This window comes from Pectinophora gossypiella, chromosome 1 (genome assembly GCF_024362695.1).
Source record: "Pectinophora gossypiella chromosome 1, ilPecGoss1.1, whole genome shotgun sequence".
NCBI lineage: Eukaryota > Metazoa > Arthropoda > Insecta > Lepidoptera > Gelechiidae > Pectinophora > Pectinophora gossypiella.
Window position 1 is genome coordinate 16633913 of NC_065404.1, and position 24103 is coordinate 16658015.

The 24103-nt window shown below is 40.5% G+C and overlaps 1 protein-coding gene across 2 annotated transcripts in view; it reads left to right on the top strand.

The window, feature by feature from the left end:
- The window catches only part of LOC126369963 (dedicator of cytokinesis protein 7), a 51045-nt gene that overhangs the window by 25251 nt on the left and 1691 nt on the right, over positions 1-24103 (top strand). For both annotated transcript variants that reach the window (XM_050014574.1, XM_050014582.1), the window contains exons 24-38: positions 6753-6929; positions 7463-7589; positions 8774-8943; positions 9402-9536; positions 10564-10704; positions 11625-11783; positions 12620-12796; positions 14547-14720; positions 15594-15724; positions 16932-17103; positions 17841-18021; positions 19811-19938; positions 20615-20680; positions 21318-21434; positions 21835-21923. In XM_050014574.1, coding sequence (XP_049870531.1) covers positions 6753-6929; positions 7463-7589; positions 8774-8943; positions 9402-9536; positions 10564-10704; positions 11625-11783; positions 12620-12796; positions 14547-14720; positions 15594-15724; positions 16932-17103; positions 17841-18021; positions 19811-19938; positions 20615-20680; positions 21318-21434; positions 21835-21923 — 2144 coding nt within the window. The remainder of the gene's footprint in view (positions 1-6752; positions 6930-7462; positions 7590-8773; positions 8944-9401; positions 9537-10563; positions 10705-11624; positions 11784-12619; positions 12797-14546; positions 14721-15593; positions 15725-16931; positions 17104-17840; positions 18022-19810; positions 19939-20614; positions 20681-21317; positions 21435-21834; positions 21924-24103) is intronic.

The following is a 24103-nucleotide window of genomic DNA, read 5'->3' on the forward strand; positions in this document are numbered from 1 at the left end:
TTATCGCAAGGCGACATAGGTAAGGATAAACCCATTGCCTATGCGTCTCGAACACTCAATAAGGCCGAAGGTAATTACTCCACAATAGAAAAAGAACTTCTAGCTATCCTTTTCGGAGTGAAGACCTTCCGACCTTACTTATATGGTCGAAAATTTAAAATCGTCACCGATCATAGGCCACTTGTATGGCTTTTTAATGTCAAGGACCCTGGTTCTAGATTAATAAGGTGGCGCCTAAAATTGGAGGAGTACGACTACGAAATAATTTATAAACAAGGGAAACTTAATTGTAATGCAGACGCTTTATCTCGTTGCCCTGTCAACGCTCTAAATGATTTTGGAGATCCCGATTCAACTCGTAATCCTTCTAATTCTAATTCTACTAATTCATCACCTCGCGTGTCCGATGACCCGAGTCCTTCTATTTCCGAAACTTATGAACAGTTCTTACAAATAAACCGTCAGCCAGACGTATCTTATAATACAATCATTGAAGAACACAATCAATCTCTACTTAAAGCTAAGTGTAAACTGATAGCTTATCCAACGTCAATTGATTTAGATGAATCTGTCCCATACTGTACAGAAATCATCAATTCCTCCACAAGCGAACCAAATATCCGAGACATCGATCGTGAACTTAACACTTATTATTCCACAAGTAATGATAAGCATGTCTTTACTCATCTATTTATTCGTCTCAATCACTATGACGAAATGTCTTATAAGGATATATTCAATGTCTTACGCGAATACAGAGATATGATCAAATACTGGTATTTGGAGGAAAAGGAATTCGCAATCTCAGATTTTTCCGATCCTTTTAACAAAATAGTTTACACTAAAATTTACAACATTCTATCTTTCCTATTCCATGATACCGGAATCAAAGTAAATATCTATCGAAATTCAATACTATATCCTACTCCTAGTGAAGTCAAAAACATTTTAAAAGAAAATCACGATTCTGTCTCAGCCGGACACCCCGGCGTATCTCGCATGTTTGATCGAATCAAATCTCAATACTGGTGGAAAAACATGCGCCAAGATATTGATGATTATGTAAAAAAATGTCGCTCGTGTCAAATAAATAAGCCTTTGCGCCAAGTGAATCGTGCGCCGATGATAATAACATCGACTGCCACAAGGCCTAACGAAAAGGTCTTCCTAGATTTAGTCGGTCCTCTCCCTGAAACTCACGAACATAAGTTCAAATTTATTCTTACACTGCAAGACGACCTGACTAAATATTCACAGGCTTATCCATTGCAAACATGCTCGGCCGAGGAAACGGCCAGATTATTCGTTCGGTATATATCTCACATAGGTATTCCCAAAATGATAGTCACAGATCAGGGAACTAACTTTTGCTCTGATGTATTTAAGCAATTAGAAAAGTTGTTCGGTATAAAGCATATATATGCATCTCCTTATCACCCTCAAACATGTGGTGCTCTAGAGAGGAGCCACTCGACTCTTAAAGAGTATTTAAGATCTTACATTGGAGAAAACCAGCACACGTGGAATCTGTATTTACCTACCGCTATGATTGCGTATAACACAAACGTCCATAGCACTACAGGATTCTCGCCTATGGAACTTTTGCTGGGTTTTAAACCTTATATCCCGAGTAGTATTGACTCTCTAGATAATAATACATACACCGACTACGTCAGAGCCCTTAATTATCGCCTATGTTACAGCCGACAAAAAGCTAAAGAAAACATTATATCTTCAAAAGAACGCTCAAAAAACTATTATGATTCACATACTAAGCCTACAACTTATAAAATTGGCGATATGGTATACGTTAAATGCCATCACAAACAAAATAAAGCCTTATCACCGGTGTGGAAAGGTCCTTTTCAAATCATTAAGCTAAATGGACACCACACCGTCACATTACTTATAAATAGAAAACATGTACGTCATCACTATGACGAAATAAAACTCGCAGCTGATCAAACGTTATCACCGTAACATAACGCGCGTCTCTATCTATTCCAGGGCCGCACCACCGGTTATTTGTGAATTCGTTTCACAAATCCGAGATAGTCCTGGACTTTTCTTCGACAAACTTCTAGATGTCAAATTCACTAACGGCGAATGGAATGTCGTTACGTATTTAGATATAAGTCATATTAAACCTAATTTAGATAAAGCGGAGTTCTTATTCGAAAGAGTAAATTTATTTTGCAATTCGTTTTCATCGTCAAAGCTAAAAACAGACTGTACTAACTCTCTGTCTGCTTTACATAATCAACATATAACTAATGTCAATAAATTTTCTTCTATATCATACTTACTTGTCGATGAACAACCCCGACGTCAAAAACGAGGTCTCATTGATTTTGGGGGCTCAATCCTGAAAACCATTTTCGGCACTTTAGACAATGAAGATGCGATTAAATTCACTGACGCAATTAACCAGGTACAGACAGACGAAAAACAGTTGTCTTACCTAATGAAAGAGAATATACATGTAATTAAGTCAACTATTTCAAATTTTAATAACTCTATGTCTAAGGTCAATGAAAACGAACAAAATTTACTTAAGAATATGGACACCGTGAATAATATGTTAAATAAGATTAGTAACTCTAACGATAAGCTAGAAATAAAATCTCAATTAAGTTCTTTATTCAATTCTTTAGAAGCTATAATTTTAACATTATCTTTCGATATAGATGATGTAAATAATGCTATCCTTTTTGCAAAGTTAAATATATTACATCCTACTGTGCTTAGCCCTTATCAATTGTATAACGAGTTAGATAAGCATAGGAATGCTCTTCCTAAAAACCATGAATTGGCAGTATCACTAACTCTGCAAAACATTCATCAGCTATTAGACATTTCTAAACTCGTTTGTTATTATCACCTTAACAGAATAATTATGTTAATCAAGATACCGCTCGTCTTACCTCAAACCTATAATCTATTTAATATAATCCCTTTACCCGTTCCTTACGACGTTTCAAAACCAGATACTTTTGTACTTATTGCACCTACAAGTTCTTATGTAGCAATTACAGCTGATCATATGTTTTATTCACCGATAAAAGATATTGAGAAGTGTAAAGTGATCAGTGGCAAGTGTTACGTGTGCGTGTTAACGAACGTATATTCGACAATTGCGAATCCTACGTGTGAAACAACCTTAATCACCGAAGTAGTACAAAATTTACCCGATTCTTGTGAAGTTAAATTGTTACATGGACATGTAGATATTTTTCATAAGATAAGTAATAACACTGCTATACAGTCATTTTGCGGAAGGCATACTTGAAGTCGATTTTGTATAAGACGAGTGTGCTGGTAACGGGAAAAATACCAGAATGGTCAAATTGACTCCAGTTTTTGAGATAAACGCTTCTAACATTTTCCATAAAATGCTTCAATAAATGGGCCAAAAGATGTATTTAAAATTTATTTTTATTGTTTATCTTTACAAAAATAATAATAGTTTGGGGTACCTTGAACTAGAATAAATAAATGAAGATCATGAAAAACTTTTTCTTTGGGATTTTCTCTTATTTACTTTGTCAGGACAATCTCTTTTCAAGGTCCAGCAATAGTCAGCCATCATATGGCTGTCCCATCGACCTTGATATCTTTCTTCCATTATCCTGATATCCTGATGGAACCTTTCTCCTTGTTCCTCACTGTAATCAGCCAGGTTCTGCGGGAATCGGTCCAAATGGCTGTGTAAGAAATGCAATTTTATGTTCATGTTGACTCCTACTCTGTTAAAATTTTGTAGCATTTTTGCAACTAGTTCTTGATATTCGGGCGCTTTGTGATTCCCCAAAAAAGTTTTTTAGTACCAACACAAAGCTTAACCATGCTTCAAATTCAATCTGTGTCATATGGGCTACAAACTCCGTGTCTTTTATCAGTGTACGTATTTGCGGTCCATCAAAGTACGTTTTTTGTACCGGTTCATACCTTTAACGTTTACGGCACAAAAGTAACAGTCGTTTAAGTGATTACTTGGCTCATTCCATATAATCGGCACTCCAAATTGTAACCCTTTTTGTCCTCCTTGGCTCCAGTAACGCAAAGATTCTACGCACGGCTTGCACACGATGTTTGGCACCCAATATTTATTCCTTTTCACTAGTGGTATCCCGAAATATTCTCGGTAGACTGTTTTTACAAACTCTGTGATCTCTTTTCTTTGCTTTTGTAAACTAAACTTGCCACAAATAAAGCAAAAACTGTTAGGATCGTTTAAACAAGGTTTACGTGGAAAACTCATGTTTTTGAAAGGAAAAATGCACTTTAACACCAAACAACCGATTTATAACTGATAACTTCAGGGTCTGATAGCTATAAAGTTAAGTTATATATAGAAAAGATGACAAACGTAAGTGAAAACAAATCAATGAACCACAATGTTTGAAGGGTAGTTTGAAATTTTCAATTATTTCTAAGTTCCGTTTATCTCAATAACCAGAGTGAATCAAAAATAAATAAGCATGCAGCGTGAAGGTCAAATATGAGTATTAACAAAAACCATTAACAAAATCCCTGCCGCAGATTTTTTTATTTTTTTTGTATAGCAGTGTAATAGGTGGCTCTTTGCCCAATCCGAACCAGGCAAATGCCATATCACTTGTAAGAACAACCCTATCAGTTATGATGAAATTTTGTTTTCTATTGGTATTTTAAAATTGCCAAAAAACTGTAAAGCTTTTTACAAAACTTTACAATTTGATCCTATTACTGAAAACTACATTTCCAATGTAACAAACTCAATTTCTGACTTTAACATAATACTCGATGATTGTTGTGAAAGGACTAAACTGAACAAAACATTGTCAAAATTACCTTATAATAAGCTTACAAATATTGATAACTTAGATTCACTGTTACATGCTAGTGTGCATTTAGATTACCTGGAAAAGGAATTAAATAGTATCGAAAGTCCAACTCATATGCAAAAGTATGGCATTCATTATATAATAATGTGTCCTAGGAATAATATTTTTGTTATATTTACTTTATAGATGTAGAAAACGTCTGTGTCGAAATAATCCTTCCACATGCTTAGTCCAGATATTTAACCAATGTCACAATAAAAAGAGTTCTAACAAACCAGTAGCACAGACCGTTGTGATGTCGAATGTGCAGGAATCTTTCTCAGACACGGAAGATGAGATAAGGACACCAGTCACAGTCAAAAGGAATATAATCCTTGCATCTCAAAACCACTCACCTTAACTTCAAATTCATACTTATTATTTTCGTCGATAAGAACTTATTATTAATATAGTAATTTTTAATATAATGTAACCGAAATCCAAGTTCGATCTGATTTTAATCTCACATCATTTTAAGGGTGATGTTCGATCTTATTCGGGGGGTTGTTATATATTAAATTACAGGGTAATCATATAAAATAAAAACTGCATACTCAATTCCTATTGCATTGACGTCAATGCAATAGGACTCCGGAACCATCAAGTTTCATTTCAATGGGAAATCGTTAGTTCGGGTTTGGAATTCGGATAGTTACTACGTCCTGTATAATTTTAATACATTTTCTTTTAATAAATCCTTTTAGCGTAATAAAATTGTTTTTTAAAAAGCATCACCTGACCCACCCCGTAATAAACCACCACGCGGGCCCAGTGCGGATTGGTAATTGGTTATAGACTCTCAATGCATGAGAATGTGGGGTCCCTCACGATGTTTTCCTTCACCGCAAAGCACGTGATAATCTTACCGTGATAATGGCCCCGATTCCTGCAGACATCTCTTAATTTTACTTTAAGTTATACCTGTCATTTTCTTATCCGCCGAAAAGGAAAGGGACGGATGATTGACAGCTCTTAATTTTAGGAAGAATGAGTAAATAAATGAATAACCCGGGCGAATTTTTAGACGGTTGTTTTAGATTTGTGCTTAAAATTGACGTGTGTTCCATAAATTTTATGCTTGTCGATTACCCGTCCCTTTCCTTTTCGGCGGATAAGAAAATGACAGATATAACTTAAAATAAAATTAGATGGTGTTTACAGGAATTAGCACCAATAATATTAATCGCATCTCCCACAGCATTATCCCGTTTTTTTTCACTAAATCTGACCCATGATTCGGGTAATTTAAGCCGTTGGTCCCGGCTACTCGTCCCCCTAGCATTATCCCGTTTCTCACAGGGTCCGCTTACCTAACCTGAAGATTTAACAGGTCCGGTTTTTAACAGAAGCGACTGCCTGTCTGACCTTCCAACCCGCGAAGGGAAATCCAGCCCAATACAGATTAGGTCACATACTTCCGAAAATGCATTTCTCGGGAATATGGATTTCTGCGCGATGTTTTCCTTCACCGCTGAGCAAGTGTTAATCATTTATAATCCAAACATGAATTCGAAAACAAATTCAACAATTATTGGTTTAGGTCTGTGCTGGATTCGAACCTGCGACCTTAAAATGAGAGGCAAACGTTCCACCAACTGGGCTACCACGGCTTCATGGCCTGTTGGAAGAAAGCAATATTTCAATTTGTCATTTGCGCAATGTCAACTAATATCGAATAGCTATATCGCTTTTTAGAAAAGAAAGGGAATCGAACCCAGGACCTCCAGATCGTGAGCCCAACGCTCAACCGCTGGATCACGGAGGTCGTTAATAAAATATTTTAAGCGGTATAAAATAAGCGATTGTAATTTTCGAAACTGTTAAGTAGCCAATTGTATTAATGTGGTCTTTTAACCTAACCCCCCCCTGTTGGATGGCCACCGCCAGTGCGGCAGGCCGCCGTTCAACAGCGAGACGAGCCGCAACCTGGTGATGTGCCTGGTGTGGGTACTCAAGTGGTCGGAGCGCGGCGGCCTGGCCGGCGCGGCCGCCGACCTGCCGCCGGCGCGGGCGCACGGGCTGCTGCTGCTGCTGGACCTCGCCTTCAAGTGCCACGAGTACAAGGTACGGCCCACTCTTACCATTCAAATACTCTCTAGTACAAGTTGCCGTCGTTGAGAGACACGAAATACGCTTGATAGTCCATATTACAATCAGTCTTTACGCTGGTGATTCAATTCTAGACTACTTTGCTGATTGAACCCTTTACACCTTATCAGCTTTCGGCCATTTAGACTAAAGTAAGACCCAGACGGGGAGATAGAAATACTATGGGGAACTATCAAAATTTTAAGAACACTCAACAGTAGCGCCACCTGATGGGATAAATGTTATCGTTCTATACGTGATATTATTCTATACTCCATTCCAGAGCGTAAAATAAATGTTTCGTTTTCAACCTCATTGGAAACTGTTTTTGTTTGTAAATCGGTACACAATACAGGTTCTCAAATTAAGATTAACTTGTATCTAAACATAAATATAAATGTGGAGTGAAAGTAGCTTAGTAAAGAATGTATTGGGAGTCAGCTGGTAGATCTGAGTTGACGGATCATCCAGGCTGATTGATATGTGTGAAACATGAGATTGTCTTACAGGGTCAAAAGGAGATAATGAAGTGCGCCCAGCAGAACGTGCGCAAGACGACAGACATCAAGTCCAAGTTGGAAGACGTCATATTGGGGCAGGGCTCCGCTAGGTCAGACTTCATTATGCGGAGGAAGGGTAAGTTTGTATTTTTTTATGTCTATGGTATCGTTATAGAAGTATTAGTATTATTTCGCGCAGCCACCCGCTGCTGGCCATGTCGCGCACACACTCGCCACTCCTCCGTGCCGTGCACATGCTTAATGCACTCCTTGCATCAGCACCAGAGTGTGATCTGTTTGTGAGTGAGTGGACGTATGTGTGTCGCGAGTGTCTGAGGTTCTGCGAGATGATGAATGATGTGTGAAAATTAAATATGTTTTTATATTGTTTTTCTACTCCTCTACTTTAATCTGGCATTTAAATAACCAAAAAGTCTAATATAAGTACATACATAATTAAACTCTTTGAAAAAGTGTACGCTCTATGGCCTATAAAAGCATTGTTTACAAAGTGTAACTGTACTATAATGTCGCCAAAAAAGCATTGTTGTTGTTTTTTTTTTTTTTTGACCTGGAAACTGGCACCTTTTCTTTGTTTGGTGCCATAGATATACTATAAAAAAAAAGTATACATTTGCCGCCATTTTCCCGCGCGTTGGAAAATAAATTGGAAAATTTTTGTGTTTCGTTTAAAATTACGTCGTCGTAGAAAAAGTATTGTATGCAACGTTGTATAACTAGGTCAAAAAATGCTCGTGGCGTCTCTTATTGCGATGTTCGCCAAGGCTCACATCGCAACTCACGCCACTCGCATTTTTTGACCCTTCTTATACAACTGTTGCATAAAATACTATTAAACTTAAGTTTCATATGTTTTTTATTATACTGTTTATATTTAAAGTTTCATGGCGCATTGGCGCTTCTGCACTGTAAAGTCGCGAAATGTAAATAAATAAATAATAAATAATTAGTGATATTTATAGATGGTGATATTTTTCGGACATTTGGATTTTTTTGCGATGTTTTCCTTTCATATATATTGATCGAGAAGTTAAAAACGCGCGTTTTGACAACAAGTTTACCAGCGCAAGTGTTTGATTGTATATAAAAGCGAAAGGTCCTCACTACTCACGAAATCTCGGAAACTACAAATGCTAGGAGGCTCAAATTTTGCATGAGGATTTCTTTTAAGATGTAGATGCTCACTAGGACTTTTCCAAATTCATCCCCTAAGGGGGTGAAAAGGGGCAAAGTTTGTTTGAAACTCCTATAGTTTCGAGTAGTATCTAGTATCGTTATAAAACTGTAAAGCTGGAACAGGGGCATCTAACGTGGGCGGCGGCAAGCGTGAGCGCTGGCGCAAGGACTGGGTCCGCGGCGGCGGGCGGGACGCGCCCACCTCGCCGGCGCGGCTGCCCGACGCGCTGCCCGCCCTGCTGGCCGCCGAGGTCGCGCTCACCCTGCTGCACGCGCTCGAGACCATCGTGCAGGTAATCCACAACACATCATACACACATCTTATTCGGGCTTATTATTATTATTATTAGTGATCTAGTGGTTAGAGCGTTAGGCTCACGATCTCAAGGTCCGGGTTCGATTCCCGATGGGGACATTGCCGAAATCACTTTGCGAGACTGTCCTTTGTTTGGTAGACTTTTCAGGCTTGAATCACCTGATTGTCCGAAAAAGTAAGATGATTCCGTGCTTCGGAGGGCACGTTAAGCCGTTGGTCCCGGCCATTAGCCGTAAAAAAACCTCCACCAACCCGCATTGGAGCAGCGTGGTGGAGTATGCTCCCCCTCCGGTTGATTGAGGGGAGGCCTGTGCCCAGCAGTGGGACGTATATAGGCTGTTTTATTTTAAGTTTTCTGCGACCTGGTGACCCCCCGACATAAAAGTTGGATCCGCTCCTGATATAGATATGAGCTCATGTTATGTTGAATCACAGGCGTGCAGTAACCAGGAGCACGGGCAGAGTATCTGCAATACGGCGCTGCAGGTGTTGCTGCGAGCCCTGCAACGGAACCAGAGCACCACCGTGCTCCAGCACATGTTCGCATCTGTCAGGACACTCATTGTTAAGGTGAGGATGTGGAGGCGAGTCGCAGTGCGTTAGACGATATTTTATTCAGGGGGGTTAAAATGGCCATATCGAAGCAATTCATCTAAGAAAGCAATATTGCAATTTGACATTTGCGAATATAAAAGTAAGTGCGCAATGCAAACAAACGTCAAATAGCAATATTGCTTTCTTAGATGAATTGATTCGATGTGGCCATTTTAAGCCCCCAGATGATAGATGGTTGATTGTACAGGCATTACAAAAGAGAGATAAAGAGAAAAATAAATGGAATAAATATCTGACTCGGACGACACTTGAACCTGCAGCCCTTGTTAAGCCGGGACGAGCGTTTTAAGGGGACCAGAAACAACACCAATTAAAACGGGCAGTCCAGTGCACTCTTGAATCTCTTATTGCATATTTGCCTCGGATGGATGAGAATATTGGTATCATCATCATCATCATCAGCCCATTAACGTCCCCACTGCTGGGGCACGGGCCTTCCCTATAGATGGATAGGGAGATCGGGCCTTAAACCATCACGCGGGCCCAGTGCGGATTGATGGTTATTAACGACTGCTAATGCAACCGGGACCAACGGCTTAGCGTGCCTTCCGAAGCACGGAGGAGCTCGATATGAAAACTTTTTTTTTTGGTCACCCATCCTATGACCGACCTTTGCGAAAGTTGCTTAACTTCAACAATCGCAGACCGAGCGCGTTTACCACTGCGCCACCGAGCTCCTCATATTGGTGTCATCTTTACGATAAGTTGAAATCTACATGTAACTGTAGACTTGTCGGTCTAAGAAATATTAGTACTCAATATTCTCGATAGATGGTGCCGGTATCGACTTAATGACAATACATAGATCGAAAGAATTTCGCATGGACAGGAGGAGGGCCGGGTGGTGTAATGGTTAATGACGTCTCCCCCTTAATAACGCGTCCCTCTTAATGACGTGGCCCCCTTAATGACGTGTCTACAATAATAACGTTTCCTCTTTAATGACGTATCCCCTTTACTGACGTCCCCCCCTAATGTCCAGCTGGGCTGGTCGTGCTGCGGCGAGGAGTCAGGCATCTGCCGCGTGCTGCTGCGGCACTGCGCCGCGCCCGCCGCCACTACGCGGGCGCATGCTTCTGCCACGCTGTACGCGCTCATGAGGCAGCACTATCAGCTGGGTAATGTGAGTATGACTTGGTTTTCAGGATTTGGCCTAGGTTAATATAATAAGTAAGTAAGTAAGTAGCATCTGCGGTGTGAAGTTGAGTGATAGAGTGAGAAACAGTGTGATAAGACAGAGATGTGGTGTAAAAGACGATATAGTGACTAGGATTGAGAAGGGAATGTTAGGTTGGTTTGGACACGTTGAGCGGATGAAGGATAATAGAATTGCAAAAGCGGTATATAAAGCGAAAGTTGATGGTAGGGCTGGCAGAGGAAGACCGAGAAGGACTTACGATGATCAAATTGGAGATGTCCTTAGAAAAGGTTCAATACGATCTACTCTGAACCGGCGTGCGTGTATGAAGCGATTGATGAGTGTGAAGGAGGCAAGAGAAGTGTGTCAGGATCGAAGCAAATGGAATTCTATAGTCTCTGCTTACCCCGGTGGGAAATAGGCGTGAGTTTATGTATGTATGTAATATAATAAACTTAAACGCAAAAAGTATCTTTGTTCATTTAGTAGCATAAACATATTTTTGTCGAACGTCTCATCCGCCTAAAAGTACTGTAGCTTCTGACGACATGTGTAGCCGGGGAAAAGTAACTGCAAGAAAAACTTCTCCCCATATTACATGGGACTTAAACATAGCTGATTCGGAGTGGGTATATGTGTATACAGGGTGTTGGTGACATCATAACGAATACTGAGGGAGATGATTCAGACCATGATTCTGAGTTAATATCAAGTGGAATTTTCCGTCGTGATTCTGGTCTGAATCATCCCTCAAAGTTTTCGTTACGATGTCACTAACACCCTGCATATACACTTTACACCTCTGCCTACCCCTTCGGAAGTACACCCTTTGTTTATGCCCCTATTTTTAAAATTCCTTCTGCTCTATAGCACCAAACTCTCCTCATCCAATCCGTTGTTTACAGAACTTCAGCCGCGTCAAGATGCAAGTGACGATGTCTCTGTCCTCCCTTGTGGGCACGTCCACCACGTTCAGCGAGGAGTCGCTGCGGCGCGCGCTCAAGACCGTGCTGCTGTACGCCGAGCACGACGCCGAGCTGCAGGGGACGTCCTTCCCAGAACAAGTACCATATTTCATATTACTTCTTCTCTTGTTGTCTTGTGCAGATCTTAGGTCGAAGTCCAATCTCGCCAACCCTGGTGCCTTGAATTACAAAGTAAATGTGGGTTCCGCCTAATGCTGTCAGACGTCGGGGAAGGCCACGGGGATTGTTTTCTGGAACGGTGACACAAACAAGACTGGGAACAGGAAGGAGTGGAAGAAAAGGAGAGAGGAATTTGTCCTGCAGTGGGACACACATGGCTGCTAATAATAGCCTGAAGATTTGACAGGTCCGGTATTTTACAGGCGCGACTGCCTGTCTGACCTTCCAACCCGCGAAGGGAAAGCCAGCCTAATACAGGTTAGGTAACATACCTCCGAAAATGCATTGCTCGGGTCTGTGAGTTTCCTCACGATATTTTCCTTCACAGCACGTGATAATCATTTATGATCCAAACATGAGAGATGCGTTATACCAACTGGGCTACCCCGGCTCCGGGACTCCATAGGCCCGAAATATGGAAATAAGATACAAAATAATAATAAGTATCCAAAAGCGCGCAATTAACGCTGAAACAACGCTTTAACGCTTTGTGATCCCTAGTTTGGTTAGGACATTACAGGCTGATCACCTGATTGTCCAAAAAGTAAAAAGATCCGTGCTTCGGAAGGCACGTTAAGCCGTTGGTCCCGGTTATTACTTACTGATGTAAGTACGTAGTCGTTATATGAGTCATGTCAGGGGCCTTTGGCGGCTCAATAGTAACCGTCACACGATAGAAGAAGAAGAACGCTGAAACGAACTGGCGTCAGGATGGTTTTTTTTATAACGAATTTTACCCTATTAACAATTCACAGGTAAAAGACCTGGTATTCAACCTGCACATGATCCTCTCCGACACGGTGAAGATGAAGGAGTTCCAAGAAGACCCGGAGATGCTGCTCGACCTGATGCACCGCATCGCGCGCGGCTACCAGCACAGCCCCGACCTCAGGCTCACCTGGCTCAACAACATGGCGCAGAAACATATGGAGGTGAGTAAACATAGTGAATATGAAGGAGTAGTGTATTAAAATAGTCCGTTCAAATTTCAAATTCATAAATATCTTTATTCAGTAGGTAACATATTTACACTTTAAAACCGAGGAAAAAAAGCTGCCCTAGACGTTCTTTTAAAAAAACATACTAGATAGATATGTTCTTTAAAAAAATATATTAGATAGAAATATACTAAACTTATACAATTGAGTAATTAACTTATAAAAAGTAATTTATTACAAACAATCGTGGCTTCCAAAAGGCTTATTAACGGTTGGTCACGTGACATTTAGCCCAGAGACGTCACATTACAATAAACAAAGAAACTGTCAAACAGTATATCTTGAAACCTGACAGATAGTTTCTGTTTATTTTGTGAAATGTGACGTCACACGAAGCTCAATCATGGCCGCCAGTGTTTTATTCACAGGTAAAAAATCGCATTCTTATCTTGTAATAAAATATTTAAAAATGGTCTTAGTAAAAACTATTGGATGATTAGGTTAGGAGGTTTATATCACAAATATCACTTTATTTAAATAGTCGTAGAACGCAAATTATGTCTTTTCGGTAAAATGGCCCTTTCGCAATACATACTTTTATAATTATGTACTTTTATGTAACAGCCTCCGTGGTCTAGTGGATAGAGCGTTAGGCTCACGATCTGGAGGTCCGGGTTCGATTCCCGATGGGGACATTGTCGAAATCACTTTGTGAGACTGTCCTTTGTTTGGTAAGGACTTTTCAGGCTTGAATCACCTGATTGTCCGAAAAACTAAGATGATTCCGTGCTTCGGAGGGCACGTTAAGCCGTTGGTCCCAGTCATTAGCCGTAAAAACACCTCCACCAACCCGCATTGGAGCAGCGTGGTGGAGTATGCACCATACCCCCTCCGGTTTATTGAGGGGAGGCTTGTGCCCAGCAGTGGGACATATATAGGCTGTTTATGCATGCATGTAGGTTAAAAAGGCCACATCGAAGCAATTCACGACGACGTATATAGGCTGTTGATGATGATGACTTTTATGTGAAAACAGTTTACTATCCAAAATATACTAAACCGGTAAGAAATTTAAGTACTGACATTGCATTTCAAAATAATATAGTCTCTAACATAGTACAAGAAAACCAGGTATGCTCCATCCTATGACAAGCTACCATTGCTCGCCCATTGAGGACATAAGTGTTACCATTAAATTGGTATCTCCAACATTCCAAGGACATACATTTTATTATTAAATGCAAATGAATTACTGACTAATGTATTTAATTACTATTACTTGTCACATATATAAAAACCATTAAAATTGGAAGTAAATCTTTTACTAAAAGTTCAGAAGTTCCTTGCAGAGTAAATATAAAAATATTGGTCGTGGGTAAATTAGTTTTTACGAAATGGCAACGCAGGGCGCGATAATGTCAGCTGGGCTAACCTTGAAATGTTAACTGTCACTTTTGAGCATAGATAGATAGATAGATAAAATACTTTATTGAGCACAATGGACACAAAATACAGAGATAAGGACAGCATATACAGAAAAGCACAACAGGCGGCCTTATTGCTCATCAGCATACCTGGTTCTTATACCATGGTGTCTAGATAGACAAATTTTCGTCTGCCAATAACACTATATATAGCGTAGATTCAGAAAAAAATACTTGCGACAAGTTTATCTACGATAATTACGTTGGGGGTTTGGATGGTGAAGATGGTTGTTGACGTCGTGTTGATGGTCCGTCCGCAGCGCTCCAACCACACGGAGGCGGGCATGTGCCTGTGCCACGGCGCGGCGCTGGTGGCCGAGCAGCTGTGCGCGGCGGGCCGCGGGGCGCAGCTGCTGCAGCGCGTCACGCACAACGCGCTGGACGAGAGCTGCGCCGACACGCTGCACCACCACCTCACGCACCTCGAGCTGCAGGTACAGCCCACACTCAGCTGCTGCTGCAGCGCCTCACGCACCTCGAGCTGCAGGTGCATCATGAGCTACATCGTGTACCCACTGTAGAACCCTGTCGCACCATCATATTTGACATATAATGAGACTTACGGCTTAATTTGCCAAACAAGGTAATGTGACATGGTGTCAAAGTGTATTCATATTAGTACTCGTGATCGTACGGCCCACACCCGCCGAATATATCTAGTAATGCCAAGCCAAGTTCAAATAACAGAACTGGCGAGCAACACCGTGTGTAATATTACACGAACCATTTGGAGTCACTTTTGACCCCCTCATAATTAAAAAGCTATTTCACATACACGTGTCAAATTTGACTCATATATTGAGACTTTCACAGCGTCATTCCGTTATTCACAGAGTCCACTTACCTATTCTGAAGACTTGACATATCCTATTTTTATAGAAGCTCCTTCTTATCTTCTCTTCTTATCGTGTAAGTTGTGAGGCGGAATACCAACCTCATCAACCCTGGTGTCAGGGTTATTATTGAGCCGCCAGAGGCCCCTGACTGGTGTCAAGGTTATTATTGAGCCGCCAGAGACCCCTGACATGGCCCGTGTAACGACTACACACTTACATCAGTAAGTAACCAAACCAACGGTTTAACGTGCCTTCCGAAGCACGGAGCGGTTTATAGAAGCGACTACCTATCTTACCTTCCGACCAGCGAAGGGAAAACCAGCCCTATACAGGGTAGGTAATACCTCCGAAACGCATTACTCGGCAATTCGGGTTTCCTTGCCCCTTCCGTTGTGCATTGCCGTACTGATGGCTCCCATCTCCGGCTCTGCAACCTTTGAGGAGTCTCGTCTATAATGTCACCTTGTGCAGGCGCTACTGGAGCACGCGGCCAGCGAGTTGATGACAGCTGGCATGTATGAGACGGTCAACGAGGTGTACAAGGTGCTGATACCCATAGCCGAAGAGCACCGTGACTACAAGAAGCTCGCCAACATACACAGGTAACTCCACACACGAGGGAAGTTGTAGTTAAAACTCTTTGTTGTAAACTACAATAAGAATACCAATGATTTTAATATTGACTCTTCTTCTATCGCGTGGTTTGTGTGGTCGATTACCAACCTCATCAACCCTGGTGTCATGACTCATGTAACGACTACATACTTACATCAGTAAGTAGTAACCGAGACCAATGGCTTATCGTGCCTTCCGCACGGATCATCTTTCGGACAATCAGGTGATCAACCTTTACAAAAATTTTAGGTTTGAATACGGCAAGTACCGTATTTTAGACCCTCAATTTCGGTAAATTCTACATTTGTACTGGTGCAGATTACAGTGTATCTGCTGACGCAACGTTACCTAGCTGACTGGAACGAATCACCTTAAAAAGGCTACATTAAAGCAATTACTTTTATACATACTACAAGATCCCACTGTTGGGCAAAGACCTGCCCTTCCTCTTTCCATTTTTCGCGGTCCTGTGCGTGCTCCGGCCAGTCCCTCCGGCAAGCGTCCAAACGTGTTTGCAATGTTTTTTTTTTTTTTTTAAAGAACGTCTAGGGCCCTGTGCCGAGGTTTTTCTTGCAGCTTCTTTTCCCCGGCTATACATGTTGTGAGAAGCTGCAGTAGTTTGAGGCGGATGAGACGTTCGTTGTGTAAAAATTGACGATTCAAAGTGTAACTATGTTACCTACTGTGTGAGCTACGGTGGTAGCTGATGAATATGAAGTGGACTGTATACCTAAATGAAATGAAGGAATAACAAATACTTAGCTTTGAGAGGTATTTAATATATTTTCACCAGTCACCAAAAAAGCAAACGACACAAGAAGAAAACAAAACCAACATACAAAACGTCAAAAAAGAATAAATATAAAAAACATAAAAAACCGTAGTCGTAAAAACCGACAGAGGGATTGTGTCCTCTAACATGATGGACTAATGTTATGGGCGATAGGCTGATCCCTTATCACCATAAGGTTCATCATATCCATCTTTGGACTTCGTATCAACAGTGGCTGCAAGTTGTCTTTGATTACTTGTGGCTCTGCCCACCCCATTAGGGATTACGGGCGTGAGTTTATGTATGTATGTATAAAAAACATAAAAAGATTATAAAACCTGCGAAGAGTTCGCAACATACTGAATAAAGATATTTTTGAATTTTGAATTTGCTCTTAACATGTACAAAATCTCCGTCAACAGCAAACTAAACGAAGCGTTCACCCGCGTCGAGCAGCTGCACGGCAAGCGCGTGTTCGGGACGTACTTCCGCGTGTCGTTCTATGGCGGCCGCTTCGGGGACCTCGACGGCGAGGAGTTCGTGTACAAGGAACACGCGCTCACCAAGCTGCCCGAGATATTCAGCCGGCTTGAGGTCAGTATGGAGGATTATGCATATGTCGTGGCCAGATCTTAGAATTGAGGACCACTAAATCTTTTAAGGGGCAATTGTTGGGAATAACTATAGTTCAAATGGGCACAACAATAATTTCCGTTACACAAAGCACTTAGCACAAGTAATCACACAGTCACTGCTCTGAGCACGTAATAATTCGAATGAATAACTGAACTCGTTTTACCGCCTTCGCCCCTTTTTATCATACGTCGTAAACAACTTTGACGGGTGAGAAGGTGGGGATATTTTCTGGCTTGACACCTTGTTATTTTGCGCCAACTATCGATTATCGACGATGTTGCCAACACAATGTATACGTTTTTACAATAAGATTTCCATTGACATTCAGAATTTGCCTTTCAACTGTTTTAAGACAGTAGTTAAACAAAAACATTACAAAAAAGGTTATTATAAAGTTAGTGATTATTTAGAAGATATGAATGCATGGAATTAACTGTCTGAGAACTGATATTAGGTAGCTAAATTACTCAATTGTATAACAATATTTTGTTTATTTATTTTTTTAAAGAACATCTAGGGCCCTCTGCCGAGGTTTTTTTTGCAGCTTCTTTATACTATACAGATATCAGGTTGTGAGAAGCTGCAGTAGTTTTAGGCGGATGAGACGTTCGTTATGTAAAAGTTGACGATTCCAAGTGTAATTATGTTACCTACTGAATAAAGACATTTTTGAATTTGAATTTACCTTCCCACAGAACTTCTACGGCCAGCGTTTCGGCGTGGAGAACGTGGTGATCATCAAGGACTCCAACATAGTGGACGTGAGCACCCTGGACCCGGACAAGGCGTACATACAGATCACATACGTCGAGCCATACTTCGAGCCGCACGAGCTGCGCAAGCGCGTCACGCACTACGAGAGAAATTACAACATCAGTTAGTATACTCACTTAAGTTCTCCAAAGATAAATGATAAAATTACTATTGCTATTATTATGCCAGTCTAAAATTACCAAAAATCAACCTCATTTAACTTTTCAACTTATTTTCGAATTTGATTTATGAAATATGTAACAATGAGTACGATTGATGACGTCACAGGACAGTATTTCCATACAAACTCCAAAGAAAACTTTCGTTTTGACGTTTCGTAAAAAGTATATTATTTGACTAAGTTGTCAAGTAGCCTATATTGAATACAATAGCCCTGCAGACATCTCCTAATTTTATTTTTAACCCCCGACGCAAAAACGGGGTGGTATAAGTTTGACGTGTCTGTGCGTCGCTGGTGTTATATATGAATAAAAACACATGCTTGAATATTTAGAATGGACTGTATTAATTAAATTTTACAAAACGTGGAAAAATGCAACACCCATCGCCATGATGGTCAAAGGGTAGAAGAAAGAATAGAATTCGGTGTTGCCATAATAAAATAAATTTTAGTGTGTACTACACAGTGTCTGTGTAAATGTGTCTGTCTGTGGCATCGTAGCTCCCAAACGGAAGATTTTATTACCCGATCCGATTTTATTGCGGTTTTTTTTTTGAAAGGTATATCAGTCTAGAGTTTTTTTAGCTATGTTTCGTGGAAATTGGTTCAGGTCTTCAGGTCGTTTGTTAAGTGTGATAGGAATGTTACACGCTCAGTTTGCTTGCAAGCATATGTAGGATAAGTTATTTTTTGCTTTTTATATATAGGGTTTAGCATTTTTAACCTTTTGTCATAATAATTGAGTTTTGGTGGGGGGGGGGGGGGTTAAATTTTTAATTTATTTTTTAAATTATATCTGTTATTTTCTTCTCCGCCGAAAAGGAAAGGGACGGCCGATTGACAGCTGTTAATTTTGAAATGAATGAATGAATAAACCTGGGCGATTCAAATAGGCATCTCGCTGATATATCGCTTAATTCTGTCGGGTTGGCCAACGTAAAATTTTGGGAGGGTTGTATACATTTCTGTTTAGCATTGACGGGTGTTCCATAAATTTTGTGCCTGTCGATCATCTGTCCTTTTCCTTTTCAGCGGATAAGAAAATGACAGGTATAACTTAAAATTACATGGTGTTAACTGCAAAACTTGCAGAATCTTCTGGCATTGGTACTGATTTCAGTACATTGTTTTAAGTTTACGCGGTTATTATCATAATTAAAGCACATAATAACGGGTTCTTACCGCGTTTAAATGGGGATATGAGACTCCCGATATCAGTCATCCCGTGATCATGGCACTTGCAACAGTGTCGAAATATCGGGAGTCTCATATCCCCATTTAAACGCGGTAAGAACCCGTTATTATGTACTTTGATTTAAGGGTTCAGTGGACACACTATCTAATTTATTTCAAAGCAATTTTGCAATTTGACATTTGCGCATATGAAAGTAACCGCAATTTCAAAGAATGTCAAATACGAATTGTTTTAATGTGGCCTTTTTAACTCCCTAAGCTGAGTGTTCAAGTCCTGTCCGAGTCAGATTATTTCGATTTAATTTTCTGTTTGTAAGTTTATCCATGATAATTCATCATGTCGTCAATTTAAGAGCCACGCTCTTGTCGGTGTAGCATTTCCATTCCAGTCTATCAAAGGCCAATTCCTTGATTTCCCTATAAGACACGACGTTAACCTCTCTTATATCTTTAATCTGTTCCATGTAAGCTCTTCTTGGTCCATGATAATTACGTCGACCAGATGATTCTGATTTTGTAAACTGTGGTGTCCCCCAGAGCGGTTCATGTACGCGACCCCGTTCACCCTGGACGGGCGCGCCCACGGCGACATCGCCGACCAGTGCAAGCGGAAAACCATCCTCACCACCGCCCACCACTTCCCATACGTCAAGACAAGGATACAGGTAGCCTACGCCACCTCACTATGGGTATGGGGATTTGGGGCCCACTATGCCACCATGGTCACAACAGCCTCCGTGGTCTGATGGTTAGAGCGTTAGGCTCACGATCTGGAGGTCCGGGTTCGATTCCCGATGGGGACATTTTCCGAATCACTTGTGAGACTGTCCTTTGTTTGGTAAGGACTTTTCAGGCTTGAATCACCTGATTGTCTGAAAAAGTAAGATGATTGCGTGCTTCGGAGGGCACGTCAAGTCGTTGGTCCCGGCTGTTAGCCGTAAAACGCCTCCAGGAGCAGAGTGGTGGCGAGAATGCTCCATACCCCCTCCGGTTGATTGAGGAGAGGCCTGTGTCTAGCAGTGGGACGTATACAGAGTGTTAGTGACATCGTAACGAATACTGACGGGGACCATTCAGACCATGATTCTGAGTTGATATCAAGTGGATTTTCCTGTCGGAAATTTTATCAAAATTTTAGTGTCTTTTAATATTTTCAGTTTCATACTTTTGCGACGGAAAATTTTACTTGATATCAACTCATAATTATGGTCTGAATCATTCCTCAAAGTTTTCGTTACGATGTCACTAACATCCTATAGAGGCTGTTAATGTTATGTATGTATGTTGAAAGTGGTAACCTAGAAATAAAAGCTAGTCTAATTAATTATGTAACTCTTTCAGGTGGTTCAGAGAACGCAGATAATTCTTTCGCCGATAGAAGTCGCCATTGAAGACATACAGAAGAAGGTAAGTTTTTGACAATTGATGAAAGGTGACCTTGAAAGAAAACGCCACAATAGCCCTGATTCCCACTGCCTGATTGCCACTGCAAACATATCCTAATTTTACTCTAAGTTATACCTGTCATTTTCTTATCCGCCGAAAAGAAAGGGTACGGGTAATCTTCAGGCATAAAATTTATACAACACAAGTCAATTGTACGCCGAAATTTAAACCCTCTCAAAATTTTACAACTCCACAGAATTGAGTTGACGTCATCCCGCCGATATGCATCTCTTTTGACGTGTGCTGTAGGGTGAAGTTAATTAACAATCGTGTTGTCTTTATTTTTAGGGAACTTCTGGACTACTCACTTAACAGTCTTCAATATAATTTAAATGTACCTACCGACTATTGTTTTTATGTTTTTACTGTTTTTTTTTCTTAGGTACCTTGACGTTGGCAGAATCATCGTTTCTAAACGATGCAGCCATATTTTTTTTTCTTTTGCCCATTAGTGGGTCAGGCTAAGATCATAAGACCATGCTGCCTAGGCAGCCATAAATATTAAAATATTAAAAAGTGAAGTGAAGTGACGTGTGCTGTCAACTTACTTCTGTACAATACTAAATCACCCACCACTTCCTCATCTTTTTTTATTCAGATAAACGAGTTGGCAGCGGCGACGAGTCAAGAGCCCGCCGACCCCAAGATGCTACAGATGGTCGTACAGGGTTGCATAGGGACCACAGTCAATCAGGGACCGTTGGAGTTAGCTCAGGTTTGCCTTATCAAGAATGTTTATTTTTTTAATATTTTTCTTTTATTTTGACATCACACGGCTTGCGCAAATATGTATTTATAGTTTATAGGACTAGTTTGTGTCATAGAATAAAGAGTAAACATACAAACCATGGACACTCCATAAAAAAATGAAATTCTTACCGAGTGCCTCCTAACGCGTAAGTGCGAGTGAGACAGATGTCCGCGCGCTGTTTCCCTTACTCCTCAGCTGACGGCCATTTAAGGCTAAAGACCCAGAAGGGGTTAGGTCAACGCCCGTTATTTAGTGCGGGGCGTAGAGTTACCGTTATATACGTAGTGATTTTTTATTCTATGGCAATAGGCAGTCACTTCTGTGAGTTGTGTAGTGACTGTCTACAGTTTTATTAAATGTGCAGGTGTTCCTGGCTCCAGTGGCGGAGGGTACGCAGCCGCCGACGCGTCTCACCAATAAACTACGATTGGCGTTCAAGGACTTCTCTAAAAAGTGAGTTGTTTTTCAAATATTAAATGCTTTAGTGGAAAATAATTACCTTCTAGTCAACAGGCTGTTTAAAACTATATTTTTCTTTGATAGCACACCAGTTATTAATTTGTCTTAAATGCAGTTTTCACTAGGCCGATCATAGAATGGATGACCACAAAAAAAAAGTTTTCATCTCAAGCTCCTCCGTGCTTCAGAAGGCACGTTAAGCCGTTGGTCCCGGCTACATTAGCAGTCGTTAATAACCACCAATCTGCACTGGGCCCGCGTGGTGGTTTAAGGCCCAATCTCCCTATCTATCCATAGGGAAGGCCCGTGCCCCAGCAGTGGGGACGTTAATGAGCTGGTGATGATGATGATGCAGTTTTCACTAACACAGTTGGCTCGCCCGTATAGACGGCGATATGGTATGTTGGTCTAACAGAAAGGTCGGTGAGACGTGGGTACTTAGTTCATCTTGCAATGGATGTACTCCATTCCATCTACGGACAAGTATACATCGGCAGGCATTTCATCCGTATGTTGTGGTTATGTCGTGGCCAGATCATAGAATTGACCATTTCATGAAATGATCGACCATTTCATGAAATGGTCGTATTTCATGAAATGGCCAACTTCAACTGACCATATCGTTTAAACGTCAGCGTTTAATGATATTTCCATCCACGTTTGGCCATATCATTAATGTAGGGTGTCCATGATAAGTGGTGTAATAAAAACGCGAAATAAGGTAGGAAATAATGTATTACTCTAGTACAAAGTACAAAAATGTTTAAAAGTCAATTAAAAAGTCATTTTCGATTAACGGAGTGTTGATGTAGTTGACATATACGCCGTAACTGCATCTCGCTTTGAAGTCGTCGTCATATTTTTTGACACTATTTCATGCCATTGGTCATCATTCAGTATACTTTTCGTGTGTAAGATAAACATACTGGCGGCGTAGGGGTGGCCCAAGGGCCACCCCCGCCGCACCCTAACCTACTGTTATGCCTTTTAAAAATTATAAAAAAAAGGATTATGATAATTTAAATTATGACAAAAACATTTATGCGTTTTAATAGAATCCTGTTTCAAGTAGTTAATGCCATCTGCGGCACATCTACAATAAGTCACGTCAAAAAAAGAAACTTTACGGACAGTAGGATCGTCTATATTTTTCTTTTTTAAAATTAATATCTCTTCATTCGCAGTTTTAATTATATCATATTTTGAAATCCAATAATAGTCCATTGATTTACGTAGCGTGGTCACTCGACCTTCATTATTTGCCATATAACCTAAAAATAAAAATAAAGTTGCTGTCTACTGTTAATACGAGTTTTTCTTTTCACCTTAGTGTCAAAACATTGCTTCAATGCACTTTTATCTTGTATTTGCTCATTATTATTCGTATTATTCGCGTTCACACAAGAATAATTATTGTCCGCCGCCATTATGCAAAACATAAACAAAGCGACACCAGCGCCAGTACCGGTGGATAATGTTACTATTTTACGATATGATCGCTAACGTTTGGCCATATCATGAAGTAATCATGCATTTAGTTGGTCATATCGTTAAACGTTTTGTGTTCATTGATCTGGCCAAACCACATCATGATGTGGCCAACGAATGTTGTTCTATTTCATGAAATACGACCATTTCATGAAATGGTCGATCATTTCATGAAATGATCAATTCTATGATATGGCCACGATAGTTATACCACCAATCCGCACTAAAAGTTTTGCCTCTTCCTTTTTGATGCCAACAGCAAAGGACTGAAACTGTCTGCCTTCAAGGCTATTGTAAATTTTGCATGATTTATGTAATTTAAATGCACGGTAAACTATTTTTTTTTGTAACATCTGTCACACTGCATTTATGGCAAATAAAGAATCTTATCCTATCTTGAGTAAATAGGTATTTGCTAGGTAAGCGTAGATCCATCCTAGACCACATCGCAACTTACCATCAGGTGAGATTGTGGTCAAACGAGCCGAATTGGGACATAGTTTGAGAAGCAAGCCAGTGTACTATAGGACCAGAAATTATACATGGTATAATTATACATGGTATAATTTCAGGGTATAATTACTATATTTATACAGGGTATATACACCCACTCCTCGCCAGCTATGTTTAAGCTCCATGTAATAGGGGGCATCGAATTCAGTGGTTATGAGGCCTAGCCAGGATTC